Source organism: Stenella coeruleoalba (assembly GCF_951394435.1).
Source record: "Stenella coeruleoalba genome assembly, chromosome: 3".
Classification (NCBI taxonomy): Eukaryota; Metazoa; Chordata; class Mammalia; order Artiodactyla; family Delphinidae; genus Stenella; species Stenella coeruleoalba.
This window is the reverse complement of record NC_137148.1, coordinates 144,464,334-144,484,710: the sequence shown is the minus strand read 5'-3', so window position 1 is coordinate 144,484,710 and position 20,377 is coordinate 144,464,334. Positions and strand designations below refer to the sequence as shown.

Here is a 20,377-nt window from a genome sequence, read left to right as displayed (position 1 = left end):
AAGGTGGGGGGGGTGGATGAATGGATGGATGAGCAGATAGGCAGATAGGTGTATGGACAGACAGACCAGTGGATGGATGGATGAGTGGGTAGACAAATGAATGGGCAGATGGGTGGATGGACAGATGCATGGATGGACAGATGGACAGATGGGTGGATGGATAGATGGATGGATGGATGGATGGGAGGATAAGTGGATGGACAGATGGTTGGATGGATGGATGGTTGGATGGATGGATGGATGGATGGGAAGATAAGTGGATGGACAAATGGATGGGTAGATGGTCAGATGGGCAGATGGTCAGATGGGCAGATGAATAGGCAGACGGACGGATGGATAGATGAACGGGCAGATGGGTGGACGGACATATGGACAGGTGGATGGGTGGATGGATGAATGGATGCATGGATGGGTGGGCAGATGGGCAGACGGATGGGTGGATGGATGGATAGCAGGCATGCGTGCATGTGTGAAAGTTGGGAATGACCCCCTCTGGATGCAACTAACAGTACAATGTGACCCTTCTGCTTACTTTTCCTAGTGACCTGAGCAACAACAGCATTGGCACGCTGACCAACTACACCTTCAGTAACATGTCTCACCTCTCCACCCTGTGAGTACAGTGAGCTGCTGTGATTAACATGGGCCTGATACTAAGTGCATCCTTCCTCTGTCCCCTCAGGCTTCCATGCTCCGCTCTAGCGATCCTCAGGGCTGTGGCTGACCCAGCACAGGGCAGACCTTAATCATCAGAAGGAAAACAGAGTAGGTCAGAACTCCACTGTCGGGGCAGTTAGAGAGGGAGGAGTTGGCACCTAGTTACTTCTGAAGAAGTCCCTCTTTGGAATACCTTCTGTGATTTGTGAATTTTCTCTCCCAGTGAGGGTTTCCCTACACAATTATATTTTGCTCAGACCCCTTTATTTCCCATTAGCTCTGTATACTGTGGGCACTCACCATCTGACAATGGACGGAGGTGATGGCAAAGCTGGTTAGGGAGCCAGCCTGCTAAGGAACATATGAGGAAACTGGGAAATGAAGCCAGTGAGCTTCCTGGAGTGATGGGGAATGTTTCTCTTTCCCTTATCCCTAGGATGCTTTTTGTCAGTCTGTTAAAATTGGGAGGGTAAAGAAACGGTTTGCTTTGACTGGTCCAGTGTGGACAATGCATGTATCAGCAGCTAAGAATAGGAAGAACCAACAGAGCCTGTGTGTCCTCTTCCACAGGATCCTGAGCTACAACCGGCTGCGATGCATCCCCATCCACTCCTTCAACGGGCTGCGGTCCCTCCGAGTGCTGTGAGTACCCCAGTGCGCTGATTTCTACTTATGCTTCGCTGGGTAACAGCAGGCAGGACTGAGCACTCCTGTTGCCTGCTCTTCCTTGCTCAAAGCCCATTCTACCCGCCATGCGTCCCTCCCCTAACCCAACACTCTTAATTTGCTCAATGGGGCGGAGAGAGCTCATACTTAAGAGTCAGTCACTCCCTGCTCCAGCTCACTTCCTCTGTGGAACCTGGCACACATCACTCACTCCTCTGAGTTCCCACTTCTTTATGTGCAAAATGGAATCCATAGCACATCCCTTGCAAGGATTAGGATCTGCAATTCTATGCAATTCTATTCTGCACCCTAGCAGAGCACACTGTGCAGCACTTGGCCGCTCTTCTGATGATCATTACATCACAAGTGGTCCCTCTGGCTTCAGAAGGGCAATGTTAACACTGTGAACCTCTGCAAGGAAACCAGGCTCATGCAACGGAGAGCCCAAGCTGGAAGCCAGCGGCCAGGGCACACACATAACCATCCGTTCACAACCGAGTCGACTCGTAAAACATCCTTAAAGTTTTAATAAGTTGCCAACATTTAAATATCAGGAGGTTTCTCATATAAATCCCGATTTCTACACTCTCTTGGAAAATGGAGAGACCTGGCCTCCCAGGGCTCCCCTCTGCATTCCTGCAGGGCTGAGCCGTCCTGCCCCTTTTAACAGAGTTCTGCAGTCTGCAGCCTCCACGTCACCCACCCATCTCTTGTCACCTTATGATACCTGCCTGGCCCTGGCCTACACAAGGGGAGTGGACAGCCAACTGAGGCAGATGAGCTCTGAGCAAAGGCAAGATAGCCATGGAGTCCCCTGCTTTCCAGGCATGGCTCTGCCCCTCCCTAGCTGTGTGTCTTCTCATCATGAAATCAGATAACGATGGTAGTGGCCTCACAGGGTCTTATGAGGATTAAATGAGATACTGTACATAAAGCACTTAGCACAGCTCTGGCCCATGGTAGACACTTTATATTCATTTGCTGTGACTGTTCTCACATGAGCACTTGCAAGAGCAGGAATGGTACCTCACTGCCACCCCAACCCCGGGCCCACTGTCACCTGATATTTCTGCCTGCCCATCTTGCACCTATTTTGTTGGCAAGGGAGGATCCTTGGAATGATATTCCCATGAGAACAGAGATGCCAGACACTCTGCCCCCAAACCTATCAACTTCTTTCCCTTCTGGCCCATTATGACTATAATAGTGAAAACCATATTTTATGGGGCTTTTCACGGTCATTGCCTCATAATGCTGTGTGGTTGAGAGGGTTATGTCCATTTTAAAGATGGGAAAACTGAGACCCAGATTGGTGAAGTCGCTGGCCCAAGATTCAGCAGTCAGGAGCTTGCAGAATCCAGCCTCCTGACTCAGAGCCCTGGGATCCTTCCCAGGACCCAGTTACGGTCGGCAAACAGCACCCAATGAGCAGGTCCATTTCGGAGCCTCCAGGCTGACGTGATTTATTGAGGCCCACAAAACACCAGTGTCAATGACAGCTCCCGCCACATGTCATCTGTGCTGTTATTAAAAATCAATTCTGTGGGGGGCAAAGAAGTACCCGTGCTGACAGTGTGCAATCTGTTACTGTCACTTATTTTATTATCTATGTTCTCTGGGGAGCTCGAGAATGGAAACATCAGCAGAACCCATTTCCCTGTTTCGAGTTGAACACCATGGGAGATGGGCTCATCTCATTGGCTGAGGCTGGATCTGCTGGCCCCCCCCCCCCCGCCATCCCCCCTCAATCCCAATCTATTGTCCCCCATCCCAGTCTTCCAGTTCTGGGCATAGCTTGGCTGCCAGGGGGTGTGACCTGCCATTTCAATGGGATCCGTGTGCCTATGTTCATAATTAGAGTAGTTCTGGTTGGGACAGCTCAACATGTGGAAGGGAGAAAGAGAACGTTTGCCTGTCCATCTGTCTGTCTACCAGGGTGGTGGGGTGCACATCACCCCCCTGTCCAGGATTTCCTCCTTCCTCAGTACCTCGTTGGTGTCACTCCAGAACCAGTGCTGTCATTAGTTCACCAGGAGTCCACATAAAACATCCAACACACTTGTGCTTGCTTCTTGAATTCAGAGTGAGTAGGCTTTTCGCACCATCATTTTAGAATCATGGGCTCTTGTAGATAAAAGAGGATCTTAGAGGCCCTCATTCCAACTGTCTACCTCAGTGGGGAGCAACCATTTTCTGCATAAGGGCCAAGGCAGGAAAAATTAAAATGTTTATGGGCTGCGTTTCTTTTATGGTATTTGTATCCTTTCTCCCAGTAATTGCACATCTAGGAATTTTTACAAAAGGGTATCCAAAACGAGAGAAAGGTTCTCTGCATTAAGAGCTTGGTTGCACTGTTATTTTTAACCTAAATTTTAAATATTACCCAGAAGGCCACAGTGGGGAAATATTTAAGTAAAGCGTGATGCAACCAGTCGATGAAGTGCAATTATTGAAAGAGGAAAACTAATAGCAGAGTGGGAACCTGTTTACCACATTGCATTATGTGGAAAAATAAACCTAATTTGTATATTGTTACAATTATAACTGTATATATGTACAATTGTAACATATATACAAATTAGGCTTATTTTTCCACATAACACTATGTGGTAAACAGGTTTCCACACTGCTATCTAGTAACTGTAACCATATCAATTATAACATTGATAACCATGAAGAAAGACTGTAAGGGAACATGGGCACATAAATGAAAAGAAACATTGGTAGCTAACATCTAATATCAAATCATTTCTGTCATAAATGAAGACAGAGTTAAAGATGAATGAAGGCAGTAACATATTTATAATTTGGGCAGTTGGGAAGCAAAACAGGATTTTGGAAATCAGAAATGGCAGTACCTGTAACGGCATGTGGTCATTCGTATATTCTTTTCTCATTTCTAACTGGTTTCACTAGTTTGATTAGAATTTCAGAAATGACCGGAGACCCAGGGATGCTGGCAGTTTGGGGTGAGGAAGGAGGATAAGAGCAAGGTTCAGCCACAGACAAAGGCCAAAAAGTGTTCTGGAAAGCAGCAAGAAAGACCTGACATTTAGGAAGGAGAGAGGGAAGGAGGGGGAGAGTGTGTGTGTGTGTGTTGGTGGATATGAATACATTTCAGAGACAGGATATTGGTCAAGGAGCTTTGAGAACAAAACTTTGTGTGAAAATGTGCTTCTCCTACCTCACTCCTAATCTAAAAATAGCCGGAAGAGAACATCCTCCTGGACGTTCTAGTCCTTTTTCGGGGATCTGTGTGTTCCCTGATCTTTGCCCCGCGCCGAGCCACACGCCTGGTGTGCGTGTGGTCCCAACTGTCACCCCCCGGCCCCAGCTGCAGGAGGGCCACCTGCAATCAGTTAGCGCCAGGACTGTGTCAGTGTGTGCTTGTGAGGGAGCGAGCGGGATTATCATTCAGCATCCGTATTTTTTTAGCTCCTGTTCCCTGAAATAAGACTGTGCTTGCTGTGTATGCACATGCGGCTATGCACCACTGCTCAGCAGGTTGCATGGACCCTCCCTACAGCATCTCTGCAAAGGGCTCCATTTGCCCTTTTGCTGGATTACCTTCAGAGACTAAGAGCTCGCTCGCTTCCCAGACAGCCCCATTCCATTTTTGACCAGCTGTTGAACATCAGGCGACTCTGGTGAGCCAAAAGGTGACTCCTTGTGGTCCCGGTTTGGCCCTTTTGTGCCACCAAAAAAAAAAAAAAAAAAGTTTAATTATGAATTTTAGAAGTGGGGAGTGAGTCTCAGAAACCCTGTCCAAACCACTCATTTATAAGACAAGGAGGCAGATTCAGAAAGGTTTACCGACTTGCTCAACATCGTTCACTTCTTCATCCTTTCCTGAATGCCCACCGTGAGCTAAATGCTCTGCTAAATACCGCAGCGGGTGGGGCACAAATAGTGAATGTAGCACAGTTCCCGCTCTCAGAGAGCACACGGTCTAGAACGGGAAATAGACAGACAACTACAGTACAGGGTGATGCCTGTGAAAGGGCCATAGGAATACGAGTGAGAGGCATGGAGGCCAGTGCTGGCCATCAAAAAGACTTTGAGAGAGAGTTATCACTGCTGACATTTGTTAAACCTTGACTGTGCACCGCACACTGGGCTAACTGCTTTAGTTACATTGTCATATTCACTCTTCCCATCAATTCTATGAAGAATATACCACCCTTATCCCCATTTCCCAGATGAGGAAACAGAGGCTTGGCAAGATTGAGTAGCTTTCCCAAAGTGACACAACGAGGAGAGAGTGAAGTTGGGATTTGAACCCAAGACTGTTTCCTCTCAGAATCACTGCACTTAACTTCTGCTCCCAAGGCTGAGTCTGGGATGGCAGAGGGAGTTACCCAAATACGGATGGGAGTGAAGAACATTCTAGGCAGGGAAAATATAAATGCACTGGACAGAAGCCTGGAAGTCAGGAAGGGCATGTGCATGGGGGGGGAGGGGGGGATGTACAGGAAGCTCCAGGTGTGGCTGGAATGTGGCTTCTGGGTGTGAGAACAGGAGGAGATGCTGCCGACTAGTCGTAAGGTGGGAGTAGAACCAAGGCTGGAACCCACGTCTCCTGGCTTCTAGCCCAGTGTTCTACCACCTTCCATCCTGCTCCGTCGTAGGTTATCATCTATTTTTATTGCCTCTCATTTCAGACTTTTCTTGAAGACTGGGGGTGGGCGGGGGGGACACGGCCTTTTTAAAAATGGAGTGTGTTTTTCCTTGCCCAGAGAGGCCTGGGATGAGAATTAATGAGTGGGGTGGCGTGAAAGACATGGGCCGAGAGGTGATGGACACAGGGCAGCTCTGGCAAAGTTCAGTGTGTCTCCTGGAATCCTCCACGGGGCTCCTTTGGGATGATGGGCTGCATACCTTCATGCTTCTACTCTAAGCGGGTAACGCCTTGAGAGGAATGCCCCCAAATATGTCCAAGAACACAGAGGGGAAGGAGTCACGACGATGCTTGCGATAATCGTGGCTGACCCGAGTGAGGGCTTACGTGTGCTGGCCCTGCACTGCGTCCTGCACCAGCTGAACCACTTGCATTGTATCTTTAAATCCTAGCTTAGGAAGCAGTATATTAGACCCCTTCCTGACTAAAGGGAAAGAAAATCAGTTCAAACCACCTTAGGCAGAAAAAGAGAATTTATCGATGCAGGTAACTGAAAAATGCAGTAGTAAGTATCAGATTCTATGGCTGGATGCAGGTACTCCAGTGGTCCTGTCAGAAATGCATCTCTTTCTGCCTCTCAAAATGAAACTGTCTCTGTCCTAGTAGTTCCAAGGAAAGCCCCAGAAATATCTCTCAGTGGCCTACTTAGGTCACATACTCAACCTCAAACCAATCACTGTGACTCCGATCGGGCAGACCTGGTCCATAGCTCTGCCCGTGAGGCCAGACCACTTGGACTCAGAAGTGGGGAGGGGTGATTCCCTAATGGAAGAGGGAGGAACTGTTACAGAAAAGAGGAGAATGCCATACCCCCCAAAATGTATCTACTATAAGTAGATACTAAGAATTCCTCTATTTTAGAGATGAGAAAACTGAGGCACAGAAATAATGTCAGTTGTTTCAGGTCACACAGACAGTGATTATTAGAATAGGGATTCGAACCCAGGCTGTCTGACTCCAGACCTTAAACCCCAGGTCACCTGGGAGCGGCCTGTGTTGCTCAGAAGAGAATTCACCCACCCCATCCCACATTTAGGATGAGGATAGTTCCCGTCCTCTATCATACAAACTGTGAGCACCTAGAGATTCGGAGACCCAGATTCAGGCAACCCAGAACTGACAGGGAGTGGTTATGCCCTCCAGTTGCTCTCATGATGTCCTCATCTGCATCCTGAAATTCCCTAGTCTGCCTTAACACGTCCTAAGAGTCCGGAGGGAAAAAAGAGTCCCGGATGCTTGAAGATGAGTCATTCCCAGTTCAGAGTTGCTTGCCTGCACCAGCTCCCTGTGAGGTGTAAGGGAGAACGAGAGGGAAAGGGGGAGTGCTTAGTGCTTCCTGGGAGGGCACATTTGTGCCACTCCCCTGGCATCCTTTAGGAGGGTGGTTGGACATGCAAGAGTCCTTCTTTGGGAGCCAAACCAGGAGCCAGAACGTGCAGTGTAGGCAGATTTCTTTAGCGTCCCAGTAAATTACAGCCCCATCACTCTGCAGTTCATAGAGACCTCAGCGGATCAGCTCATAATAAATGGGAGTGCGACTTGCAGGGGTCACAGTATCAAAGCTGCCTTTGGGTCATTTGGTGTTTTTAAATTAGGGCTTTGTGCCTCTCCCGGGGCCCGAGCCGCCTTCGGAAATGCTTAACAGCGGGGCTGGGTGCGTTCGCCAAACAGCAAGCAGCCGTGAAGTCATCCAAGTTAATAGCAGACGGGAGCCGGTGTGATTCATAAATAACCACATGAATTAGAGACTAAATGGTACTGATAAAAGTGTGAGGAAGAGCTTCGAGCCCCTTCTTACTCAGGGAGGTGAGAAGCTTCCACGAACACTCTTTAGGGGACTGGGTACCCTCATCCTGCTGTCCTGGCTGTCTAAGCTTCAAGGAGAGCTTTCACACTGCCATTCAGGGAGACCAGGGATCTGGGGTGGGGGGGCACTGGCGCGTGGGTGTTAGAAATGCAGAACCTCAGGCCCCACCCCAGACCCACTGAATCACTCTGGGAATGGGCCTCAGAAATCCGCATGTGTATTAGCCCTGATGCTCAGTCAGCTTGAGAGGCCCTGCTCATTGTTAAGTGTAATTAAGCTCATCTATATTTCAGCCGAAGACCCAGGGCAAGCTAACATCAGTTAAAAGGGAAACAGAAGAGCAGATTCATAAGTTACTATCCTGTTTACACTTTCACAGTCAACGTTAATCACCCCCTTTGTTTAACGAGGGCTCCCTTCACAGCCCAGGGGACGGTGCCCAGCAGCCACTAAGGAAACCTTTGAGTTTCTACGAATGTCACTCCTTGCATTTCACGGGCCAGCCCCAAAGTGAGTCAGCAGTTTGCGGATTTTTTTGTATGCAGTGGATGACTAATCCTTCCATGGAGGGTATAACCCACGAATTGTGGATTTGCTCATGTTGTTGCTTGAGCAGCGGAGCCGTGTTCCTTCCATTTTTTTCAAAAACCTGTTCTCCAGGCACTTATTGAAAGCTCAGTGTGTGCCACCGCCCTGCAAGTGAGCATTGCTCCCAGCTATTACACCGCAGGGTGGAGAGAGGCATGATTAAAGCCAAGCAGGTTGCCTGGCCCCTCGGACACACTGTCGGAGAATGCACTCAGGTGCACACAAGAACGACACCCACATATGTGTGTGGGTAATGCCACACCCTTTCCCATAAAGATGAGTGTCCGGCTCCGGGGAGTCTCCCCAGGAGCTGAGTGCCCCCTTCCCTTTGTCTTCTGGGATTGATAGCATTTCTCAATCTCCCTAAAATCTCTCTAGGTGAATATGAAGGGAACCAGTTTCTTGATCTGTACCAGGCATTGTTCAAGACCTTTTACAAACACTAATAAGGTTAACCATTTAGTACTTAGAAAATGCCAGGCTCTACGTGGACTAGTGCACCCACAACCGAAGGTACCTTCTGTGGCAAATCTTTTTACTTTCTTTCATTCCCATTTTGTGATAGGAAACCAAGGCACAGAGAGGGTAAGTAACTTTCCCCATAGTCACACAGCTGGTAGGTGACAGAGTCAGGGTTTGAATGCAAACAGCCCAGCTCCAGAACTTCTGGTCTCAACCATAGTTCTTCACATTATCTCTGAAACCCCAGTGCCTTCACTAGATCGCTCTCTGTCTCCATGTTTCAGGTGCAAAAATGGAGGCCAGGAAAAGGAAAGTAACTCACCCAACGTTCCGCAGCTGAAAGGGACTGATTTCTGATTCCATCCCAAGTCCGTCTGATTCATCTTTGTCTTTCCCTAACCCTCTACTCCCAACATCCCTGCTGCTGACCTGGGCACGGAAACATCAGTGCACGTGACATGAAGGAGACATCCCCTCCTGCTGCTGGCAGTGGGGCTCTGCGTGCTCAGAGGCATGGCTGGGCCAGCCTGGGACGCCAAGAGAGTGTACTGAGTTCAGAGCTGTTACTGGGGGTTAACTTTTTGACCTGTGCTTCTGCTTCAGAACCCTCCATGGCAACGACATCTCCAGCGTTCCCGAAGGCTCCTTCAATGACCTGACCTCTCTTTCCCATCTGTAAGTAGCCCTGTTTCTCCCCCTCGTGCATCTCCTCAAAACAGAAAAGATTATAATGCCAGAGATACTATCAGTGCTACCACCTCAGTATGTTTTTTTCCATATGAATAGAGTGTGTTTTATTTACAAAAATGTACCCACATTGTGCACATTGTGTGTTCTCTGCTTTGGATGCCTTCAAAGACATAATCAATTATGTAAACAATGTAAATATTTAATAAGAACGAACATAAAACTCTTACTGTGTGCTCAACACTTTAGATGAATTATCTCATATTTCTTACAGCAGGAAGGCGTTTTTATCTCCTTATTAGACATGAAACTGAAGTTAAGAAAGGCTGAAGAACTGGTCCAAGGGTTGCACAGCTAGTAGGTGGCAGAGACCTGGTTCAAATCCAGGTTTGCCTTGATGCCAAAGCACATATTCTTTCTACACTCGGCATCAGGTAGTCCCCTCCCATTTTACACAGGGGAGACTGAGGCCCATACATATTAGGTATTACATACCTCTGCCGGTGACAATGCTTGAGTGTGTATACCTGCTGTCTGTATATTTAATTATTTTTGTATTGTGCACATACACAACACTGATATATTATGTATGCATATCATAAAACATTCAAAAAATAGAAATGTTAAAGGCTATGGTTAAAAGTCAGCAGAAGTTTTCGTATTTTCTTCCTCAAACAGCACTTTGGAGGTGTCTGCACTGGATGATACCATTTCCCTCCCCTGCACTTGTAAGCTGAGTGGTGCATGGGAGGAGAACCTTCCTTCTACTCTCTTAGGCTCTGTGGCCGGGCCGACATAAGCCAGATGAACAGGAGAAAAGCATACAAATGTATTTAATATTTTTATGTGTATGTGGGAGTCTTCAAAAGGAGAATGAAAACCCAAAGAAGCCATTGGGCCCCAAAGCTTATATACCATTTTTACACAAAGAATGATGAAGCGTGGGGCTCTGACACGACAGAGGAGCTTGGACTGGGGGCGGTAAATCATGGGACCGGGACTAGGAAATCACGCAGAAACTGATGGAAGATCAGCGTTATTTTAGTAGGTTTGTTTGTACAGATCCATTTTGGTATCAACTCCCTTCTCTTCCTGGCCCGGGGAGGGTACCTTTCTCATAGGAAATATGACCTGCTTTTAGCTAGAAACAGCATCTGCTGTTTCTCAAGTGCCTTCACCTCAAAATAGTCAATAGACAGAGCGGCATATTTGGGGGTGGCATGTTCTGAGCTCCTTCAGTGGTCTGAAGCTGCTTCCTAGGTTGCCGGGTATCAAAACCTTCTCTGCAGAGTACATCCTCCAGTGCAACCTTTAGTGGGGCAAGAGAGCCAGAAAATCAATGGCCAGAGGTCCAGGGAGCCTCCTGGAGGGGTTGAGATTGGGGGTGAGTTGAAGATGGAATCTTACCAGGGTAGGTGAGAGCAAAGCCTGAGGGATGGGAGGGGCTTGGGTGGGATTGAAACATCTGCAGGGATTGGGGGTACAGTCTGGAGTTACTGACTTCACCCCAGTGAAGTCTCTGCTGGTCCTCCTGTCAGACACTCCCAATCTAGCCAAAGTCTGAAAATTCTGCTTTTCCAGAGGACCAAGACCACGGGGCCTATGGGCCAAGCTGGGCGGGGGAGCCTGACTTCCTGCTCTGCCTCGTAGGGCACTGGGAACCAACCCACTCCACTGCGACTGCAACCTGCGTTGGCTGTCAGAGTGGGTGAAGGCCGGGTACAAGGAGCCTGGCATCGCCCGCTGCAGTAGCCCCGAGCCCATGGCTGACCGACTCCTACTCACCACACCCACCCACCGCTTCCAGTGCAAAGGTAGGTGCTGACTCACCCCTCCGCCCCTCCCTGCCCCCTGCAGGGTCTGCTGTGTCCCCAGCAGCCTGTCAGAGCTATAGGCATCTCCACAGGTGTGACTTCTAAAGCCGTCGCCCTGTTCTTGCATTGGCCACACAAAGACTCAGATGCTGAAACTGATGTGGACCTGCATCTAAGGGTCCACTTGTCATTCGCTCCCCTAAGTCCCTCTGCTGCCATTTCTACATATTCCTCGTTGACCTCTTACTCTACATATTTTTGCATAGTTGAGAAAATCTTTAACCTGCTTTTTTTTTTTTTTTTTTTTTTTTTTGCGCCACGCGGGCCTCTCCCTGTTGTGGCCTCTCCCGCTGCGGAGCACAGCCTCCGGACGCGCAGGCTCAGCAGCCATGGCTCACGGGCCCAGCCGCTCCGCGGCACGTGGGATCTTCCCGGACCGGGGCACGAACCCGTGTCCCCTGCATCAGCAGGCGGACTCTCAACCACTGCACCACCAGGGAAGCCCTAACCTGCATTTTCTACCCAGCAATCTTAGAGCATAAGCATTTTCCCGTTTTACTACAGCACATTTTGGGCACATGAGATTTTGATTTGACTGCATGATTATTATAACAAACTACTACTGGGTTCTTATTATGTGGCAGGCATTATGTTAAGCACTTTTTCATGTATTATTTAATTCTCACTTTCCGTGGAGTCGTTTATTCAATTCCCCAGCACCTCTGTGGAGTCTACTTTAGTAGTAGACTTCCTTTTAAAAAGGAGAAAACCGAGGCTTACTGAGGTTAGATGACTTCTCAAGATCACACAGTCAAGAGAATTCCAGGTCTTTCTGATTCCAGAGTGCATGGTCTCAACCACCAAGCTGTAACACTCCATCGTAACTTCTTTAACCAGTTCCTGGTTTTGAACTTTCAGAGTATTTCCTTTTTTTTTTTCTGACCACAGCTGCATAAATGTCTTTCTCTGTTTAAAATTATGCCCTTAAATAAGATTCAGAGAACGGAAATTACGGAGCCAAAGTATATGGTCATTACTAAGGTTTTCACACTTAACGCCAAATTGATTTCCAGAAAGGGTTGTAACCAATTTTCACTCCCGGTAGCATCGTTTGAGTGCATTTTTCATCAGACCCTTGCATTATTTTATCTCATTTTGTAATCATTGCTAATTCAATAGGTAAAATATTATATCCCCTCATGTTTTGTTTTTGATTATTGGAGGAACTATTTTTTTTCCCAAAAATTTACTTTCCGTTTGACTACACATTGGCCTGTTAATGTCCTTTGCTCATCTCCTAAGGCCTCAGTGTTTGTTCTGATTTACAGATACACTTTACCTCTAAAACTTCACTGTGTCCCTGGAACACGTAGCCTCCCTGGAACAGACGATGTCTCTGTTCTTCGGTGAAGCCAGAGTTGAGCCAGCTGGCATTGGTTCTCAATCAGCCCATTCTGTTCGCCCCACCCACAAATGGTCAGACTCACCCTGCGGTCAGTCTCAAGCCACTCTCCAAACTGATGACTGTTATCCTGGGATCATTTAAAGTCCGGACATGAAATAGGGCCTGATTATCCAGGGCTTTGTCAACACTGGCTGCAGCGGTAGCACAGCCCCTGTTACAAAGCTCTGTGTAGGGACGTGGCCTCCCTCCCTCCAGCCCTGATGGCCGAGGAGAGCAGGACACAGTTGAAACTGTAATCCCTCGTCAGCATCGTTGCTGTGTCTCCCGGGCCCATTTCTTACTTCTTCCTGCCGACTCAAGGGTTCTACAAGGAGAACTTCCTATGTGATGTGTGCCTTTGGCCCGGGCACTGTGCCCTCCTTAGCCCTGCACAGACTATGAGGAGGGGTGTTTGGGGAAGGAAAAATGAGAGGTCCAAATGGAGCCTGGGCCCAGAGCTCCCCGAACGTAAAGAGATACACAAGGGGTTTCTAATTATGGTGCATCGTTTGCAGATTAGCACCAGAATCAGATCAGGCTAATTACCGTAATTGATCTGACTGAGAAGTGCTTCTGAATGATGTCCCGCTGTGATTTTTTTCCTCTCTGGATGACGGCTGAATTAATGGGACTCTAGCTGGACTGGATGTGCTGGCTGCGGAGGGCCAGCTGCCCTCTGGACAGAGATGGGAGGGGCCAGAGCAGAGGAGGAGGGAGGTGTGACAGTGAGCCTACCTGGGGACCTGCCACCAACACTCTGGTTTTGCTGTCCAGGGCCAGTGGACATCAACATTGTGGCCAAGTGCAATGCCTGCCTTTCCAGCCCGTGCAAGAACAACGGGACATGTACCCAGGATCCCGTGGAGCAGTACCGCTGCGCCTGCCCCTACGGCTACAAGGTATGACAGGAGGCTCCGCCCCCTACCATCCGCGGTCCAGGGAGGGGCACTGTTCACTGCTGACTCTCCCTTCCCCAAGGACAGTGGATAAGTCCACTTCACAGGTCACTCCAAAACAGCATTTGCCAGCAACTCTCCCGTTCTCCCCAGCACTGCTGGGGGCTGCCCAGCTGTATCCCATTCACACCCGTCATAGAGGACCCCATGTAGTCTCGACAGTGATGCAGTGAGATAAGGAGGACATATAATGTTTGTATTTTCTTTCTGCAACATGGGGAAATTAAGTCTCCGAGAGTTAAAGTACCTCCAAGTAGAGGCATCCCTTGAACCCACCACACTGACCTCCCTCCGGGGTGATTCCCAGGTCCTCCCCCCACCTCCCTTCCCTGTCTTCAGGACAGCCAGCCTTGGAAGCACTGGTTCCAGCTTGAGGAGGATACAGGGATGGAGGATTAAAAGGCCAGCCTTCACGGTTGACAGGCTCAGATCAGCCAGCAAGGGCTGGGATAGAGATCCCAGTTCTCCTGTCCTCCCCAGAAATCCAGGCTAATTCCAGAATAACCCTTCCCTCCTCTCTCCTCACCCAGCAGCATCTAGAACACATTATCCTGCCTCCATATTAATATCTATAAAGTGTGGAAGATGTGTCAAGCACTCTGCTTGGCATTTTAGTCATCTTTTCCCCTGTGAGGAAGGACTTATTGATTCCCATTTTACAGACGTGGAAACTGAGCCTCAGACTGTTGAAAGGGCTTGACTTACTGGCCCAAGCTTGTAAGCAGTAGGGTTGGGTTAAGACCCAGGGCTACATGATTCCAAAGCCCCCCCCCTCACTTTCGCCTGGAGGTTTCCTGAGTAGCTGAACCCCTCACTGCACCTCACTGGGGTCAGCAAAGCCGTGACTGGGTCCTCTTCCCCAGGACCCTCCTGGCTTCCCAGATTCCAGCCATCCCAGGGCACCCATCTGAAGGCACTAGGCACGTCGAGAATTTCAAGACAGTCCCCAGCCTGTCTGATGCACCCACCTGGTAAAGCTGAGCAGGAGGGAGCTGGCATCCCCGGGTGTCCTGTCCCCAGGGGGATTTATGTGTATAGTGACAAGCTTGAGGGGCAGACTGCCTCTGGGGAACAGGGCTCCCTGGTGGCTTTCTCAGCTGTAGCTGTGCTTCCAATAGACAGTGTCAGAGTGCCACCTATGGGCCTGAGCCTAAGAGAGCCAAAGGCTTCCTATGAGGCCAGTCGGACAGCCTCCCTGCCCCGGGCAGCCAACCCCAGGCCTCACACCCACAGGAGTCCCAGACCGACGCCCCTGCACACACACGTACGTACACACACACACACGTACACACACACACACACGTATTGTAGGGGAAGACTAGAAATTAAGCAAACATGCTCAAACGCCTGGATCCTCAAACTCCCTTGTATTAATTCAGTGGAGAAAACTCAGGCTGTGGATTTACACAGAGCAGCATGTGTGGATCCTGGCTTCGTCATTCCCTAGCTGGGTGGTGATGGCCAGTGGCTGCACCTCAGGCCTCCCCTCTGCACACTGGGACCTGCCACACAGCCTTGCTGTGAGAATCAAGTGTACAGAAACGCATGCAGCGCACCTAGGACAGTACCTGACATTCAGTAAGTCCTCAGCAGCTGTCATACGGATGCCTTTTAACTGTACCGTGTATGCCGGTCCCTAATACCAGGGTGTGGAGTGGGTCATCAGGAACAGGTGTCATGTTGCTGGTTTCCTGTAAAGGAAGCTAGAAGCCCCGGCCACAACCTTTACAAACACACTCACTCACACACACACACACACACACACACACACACACACACACACACGTACACACGCATGCACGTGCACACACGTGAACTACTTAGCAACAACCAAAGACCTGAAAAAGTCTTTTAATTACCCCCATTCAGCTCTATCTCAGAGCCCCATGATCAGCATGGTCATGCTCTGAATAGCTCTTAACTGTGGAGCTACCATTACCTGCCAGGTGCCTCATATGAGTGTGATTTCTAATCATTCCTTAACTCCGTGGGGTAGCCATCATTCTTCCCATTTTACAGATGTTGAAAAGTCTCAGAGAGAACTAGTAATTTCCTCAAGGCACGTAGCAGTAGCCGGACTAGCATGTGCACTCAGACCAGCCTAACTGCAGAGCCCGTGTTTTGAGAGGGGCAGGATAAGTGCCCAGCATAGCATCGCGGTTCCCAGCGCTGGCTTTGGACTGGATGTCGGGTTCAGCTGTGCCTGTTCCGCTTACTGCTGTGCGATCGTGGGTGCAGCACCTCACTTTCCAAGTCTGCCTTCCCTCTCTGTAAGAATGCGGGTAATAACAACCATACCAGCCTTGCAGGAGTGTTACGCACATTATACGCGATATAAAACTTAGCGTGAGACCTGGAGCAGAAAATGCGCTCCATAAACGACAGTGAGAACGAGCCTCGCAGTTTCCATCGACACGTGGTCTTTCTGAAAGGGATCCCACGTTGCTCTGGTTTAGGATACAACCAGACCCCAACCCGAACTGCATTCTCTGCGTCCCCTCCGAGAAACCTCTGACGGGCCCTTTACTGGTGACGGGGCTCGAAGAGGAAGCAGACAGACGCGGGCCTGCCTTCAGATGGCTGGAGACAGGGCCTGAGGCTCGGCGTGGAGAAAGTGAGAAGGCGGCACTACTCGGCAGAGCCCGGTCCGCTCCTCGCAGGCACTGGCGGCGGCAGCAGAGCGGGGAAGAGGATTTTCTCAGGCAGATGGCGAGCAGGTGGTGTGGCAGTGGAAGGACTCCCGCGATCAGCCCCGCCTGGCACGGCGCCCACGCCGAGCCCACAGCCCAGAAACAAACGCAGCAGATGCCTCCCTGCCGCCACCAGACCCCCCAGGTCCTCCCGAGGACCGCTGGCCAAGGCTTGGGCGCAGCACTGATCCACGGGTCCCAGGGGAGAAGCTGGACGCAGAGGATCAGTGCTCCCTGGGACGCTGGGTCTTGACATCCACGGTCCCTGTCTCAGCCTCCCTGCACAGTGCCTTTGCCCTCGCCATTCCTTCTGCCCGACACGCTCTTCCCCACCTACACACGCTCAGACATCCCCTTCAGGGGTTCCTGCTCCAAAGGAATCCCACTCCACCCAAAACTCTGTCTCACGGGAGATCTCAATCTGGCCTCACATCAGGATCACCTGCAGAACTTGAGAGTAAATGCCAACACCTGGGCCCACAGACCAATCAAAGATGACTCTGGGGGGCTGTCAGTTTACAGGGCCAAGGTCTGTGGGCCACACTTCAGCCGTAGTCCACCCTACAAGCTGTGGATTACCGTTAAGCCTCAGTGAGGCTAGTAATAATATCATCTACTGGTATTTATAGAACGCCTGCTATGTGCTAAATGTGTTATGTAATATTAAGCACTTCCTTATTGAAAGGTCTAGTTTAATTCTGGTAAGAGCTCTATGAGGTAGGCTTGTAGAAGTTAAAAGGCTTATTATGCAAGATCAAGGTCAGGCAACCAGGAAGAGGTGAAGCTGGAATATGAAACCAGGTCTTCCTGGCTCCAGAGCCCCTGCTCTCGGCCTACAGGGAAGGATGGCGAAAAGCGGGTGAAGTCTGAGAAGTAGTGAAGCTGGGGCCCAGACTCCTGAGTTCAGCATTCCTCCCCTCCTCACTGTGGACTGACCAAAGGCAAGGGCTCCCTCGGGCTTTCTCTGGGTCACACAGCAGGCTTGTCCCAGGGAGGGCCTCCATCTCCCTGACCTCATCCCAAAGGACGCTGGGAACCCACAGGGGTCTCTTCGTCATGGCAGCCACAGAAAGCCTCCCTAACCACACGCTTCTCTCTCTCCTGTTCCTCAGGGAAAAGACTGCACGATGCCCATCAACACCTGCCTCCAGAACCCCTGTCTGCACGGAGGCACCTGCCACCTGAGCGAGAGCCACAGTGATGGGTTCAGGTAACAGCTCACCCTTGGGCCCTCCCTCCTCTCAGTCTTCATGGTCAGGCTCTTGGGGAAGGCTGAGGGAGCACAGCTATGCGCCTCCCGTGTGTGCCCACACTCTGCCCAGCCCTTTATGTGAATGACTCCAAGGCTCTTCACTCCCTATAAGGCAGCTACTACTATCCCTCTTGTATAGATAAGGAAGTCGAGGCATCAAAGGGATAAATCGTTTGTCCGCAGTTACACAGTAAGCGTTGGTACAGGAATCTGAATTCAGGTAGTCCGTCTCCAGAGCCAGGAGAAGGGAAGCCACAGTTGGCTTCCCTCCAAGGGAAGCCACAGTTGCTGGCTAAAGTCAGAGTAGGATGGGATAATGGCTCAAAGACCTGCCAGCCTGGTAATTCCACCACTCTTTTCTGTGTTATGAAAAGCGATAATAATAGGTGACATTGATTACATGCTCGTTATGTGCCAGGCAGTGACTCTAAGCCTCATTTAAATCCTCATGAGGACCCTATCCGGTACAAGTAGGTACTATCCCCATTTAACAGATGAGGAAACTGAGGCACAGAATTGATTGGCTCTAGGTTCCGTATCCTGACACTCATTCCTGAGTCTCCAAGCCTCACCTCTTTCCTCCCTGGCATTAAGAGCTCAGGAAGAAAAGGGGTGGAAGGCACTTAAGGTTCTTCTCACTCCTGTCCTTGGGGCGGGCCTTCTGCCGCTCTGGCAAACCTCAGGCCCCTCCCTGCTTCCCACCCTCCCAGCTGTGTGCACATGTCCAGTTTCCCGGGCCCTATCCTGGCAAAGCAGACCAGGGGCAATTGGCCCGTGTGGCACCCCCAGTGAGCCAGCGGGTCAGGCGGTAAAGGGGGGGCGTCTGGTGGCAAGCTGTGTGCGGAGGTCTTAGCGCTCAGGTTGCAAACAAGAGCCCTCTGACCAGGGTTGCTGCGTGTTCTGCGAGAGACATCAGGTTCTGGGCTCTGGGTTCTCCCCAGGGAACCCAGCCGCCCACGTGTCCATCTGCCAAGCCAGCCCCATCAGAATCAACTCTTAAAATGTGAAATGCTAGGCAGAGTTGGTGTTCCTGCCTGGAGCAGGCCAAACAACACACTCTCACCCACTGAGAGCCCCGGGGGGTGGGGGGAGAAACTACCCAGAAATCTCACGGTGGTGGCCACCTGGCCTCAGCCAGGAATCTCGCCTCCAGGACTGAAAGCCTGGCTCTGCCCCGCCCCCTGTGCCCCCTCACCGCCACCCCCGAGCCCAGGGACCCGCCTCGGCAAGGGACAGGAGCGCCCCCTGCAGGCGACTGTGTTGCTCCCCTCTCTGCAGGTGAGCGGAAGGACCCGTCTCCACCCTCCGTTGTTGAGGATTTCAAAGGAACTGGAAATATTTTTAGGACTTAATTTTCAAGGAAAATGGCCCAGACCCACAGGATTAGGAAAATGGGGTGGAGGGTGCAGGCAATGTGGCCCATACCCCTGGGATGGTATAGCTTGTGTGGGATCCTCAAGCAGCAGGAAAGCACTGCCCCCCAGGGCAGCACCTGGCAGGCTGGCAAAGGGAGAGCCACCTGTTCGGACGGAGGCTTTGCTCCCTTGTCCCTCCTCTGTTTCCTAGAGCTGCCATAACAAAGTACTGCAGGCTGGGGGGCTTGGAACCAAAGAATGGATTCTCTCACAGCTCTGGAAGTCAGAAGCCCAGACTGAAGGTGTCAGCAGGGCCGTGCTCCCTCTGAAACCGGCAAGGGAGGATTCTTCCTCGCCCCTTCCTGGCTTCTGATGGCTGCTGGCAGTTTCTGGCATTGCTTGGCCTGCAGCTGCACGTGGCCTTCTCCCTGTGTCTGTCTCCACATGGCCGTCTTCTTATAAGGACACCAGTCATATAGGATTAGGGGCCCACCCCACTCCGGTGAATGTGGTCTTCAGTTAACTAATGACAGCTGCAGTGACTCTGTTTCCCAATTAGGTCACATTCTCAAGTACTGGGTGGCGGGGGGGGGTTAAGATGTCAACATATCTTTTCGAGGGGACACAATTCAATCCATGACACCTCTTACTGGTCAGAATTCTGGAAGCATCACCTACCTCTTCATACAGATGCTTCTCCAGTCTTGACACATTGTCCCTCTTCTCAAAAGAGAGCTGTCCCTACAGCTCACACATTGCTCTTGAGATATCCTTGATAGCTCCACCACCACCCCCTCCACCACCCCTACCTCCCGTAAGGTTTCCAGTGAGGACAGAAAAAAACTTTATCCTCTTTCCTCTGTCCAGTCCATGAGCAACCCCAGCTCTCCTGACCAGTCACTCTCACCCCACGTTTATGCAGTCCTAAAGCTCCGGGGAGAGTCAGAGTAACTCATTTGAGGAAAATAGGCAACACTGTGGTTTAAGATCTTTGGAAAACGACCCACTGTCTGGCTCTGAAGAAATGACCTTTTTCATGAATGGCCAGGGTCCAGGGTCCCTAAGAGAAACAAAAAGGACTTAGAGTCATTTTGCTCCAGCTCCAGAGCTCAGGCCTGAGGACCCTTCCCCCAGCCTTTTGTAGAAAATGTGACCCAGTTTTCAGGTCACAGAGGGAAGGAGGTTATTTAGGACTCTAGGACCACAAAAATCCACTTCCTATTAGTTTAGTTTCGCTGTTTAGCTAAACGCCCAAGTCAGAGCAGTCTCTGAAATGGAGAGAGGCCTGGAATTCCAGGTCTGAGGCTGGAACACACGTTCG

At 50.3% G+C, this 20,377-nt stretch overlaps 1 protein-coding gene across 3 annotated transcripts in view; it reads left to right on the top strand.

Annotated features, from left to right (window-relative positions):
- SLIT3 (slit guidance ligand 3) overlaps positions 1–20,377 on the top strand; it is a 610,083-nt gene that overhangs the window by 543,862 nt on the left and 45,844 nt on the right. For all 3 annotated transcript variants that reach the window (XM_079918438.1, XM_079918437.1, XM_079918439.1), the window contains 6 exons: positions 542–613; positions 1,228–1,299; positions 9,462–9,533; positions 11,196–11,359; positions 13,578–13,702; positions 17,562–17,659. In XM_079918438.1, coding sequence (XP_079774564.1) covers positions 542–613; positions 1,228–1,299; positions 9,462–9,533; positions 11,196–11,359; positions 13,578–13,702; positions 17,562–17,659 — 603 coding nt within the window. The remainder of the gene's footprint in view (positions 1–541; positions 614–1,227; positions 1,300–9,461; positions 9,534–11,195; positions 11,360–13,577; positions 13,703–17,561; positions 17,660–20,377) is intronic.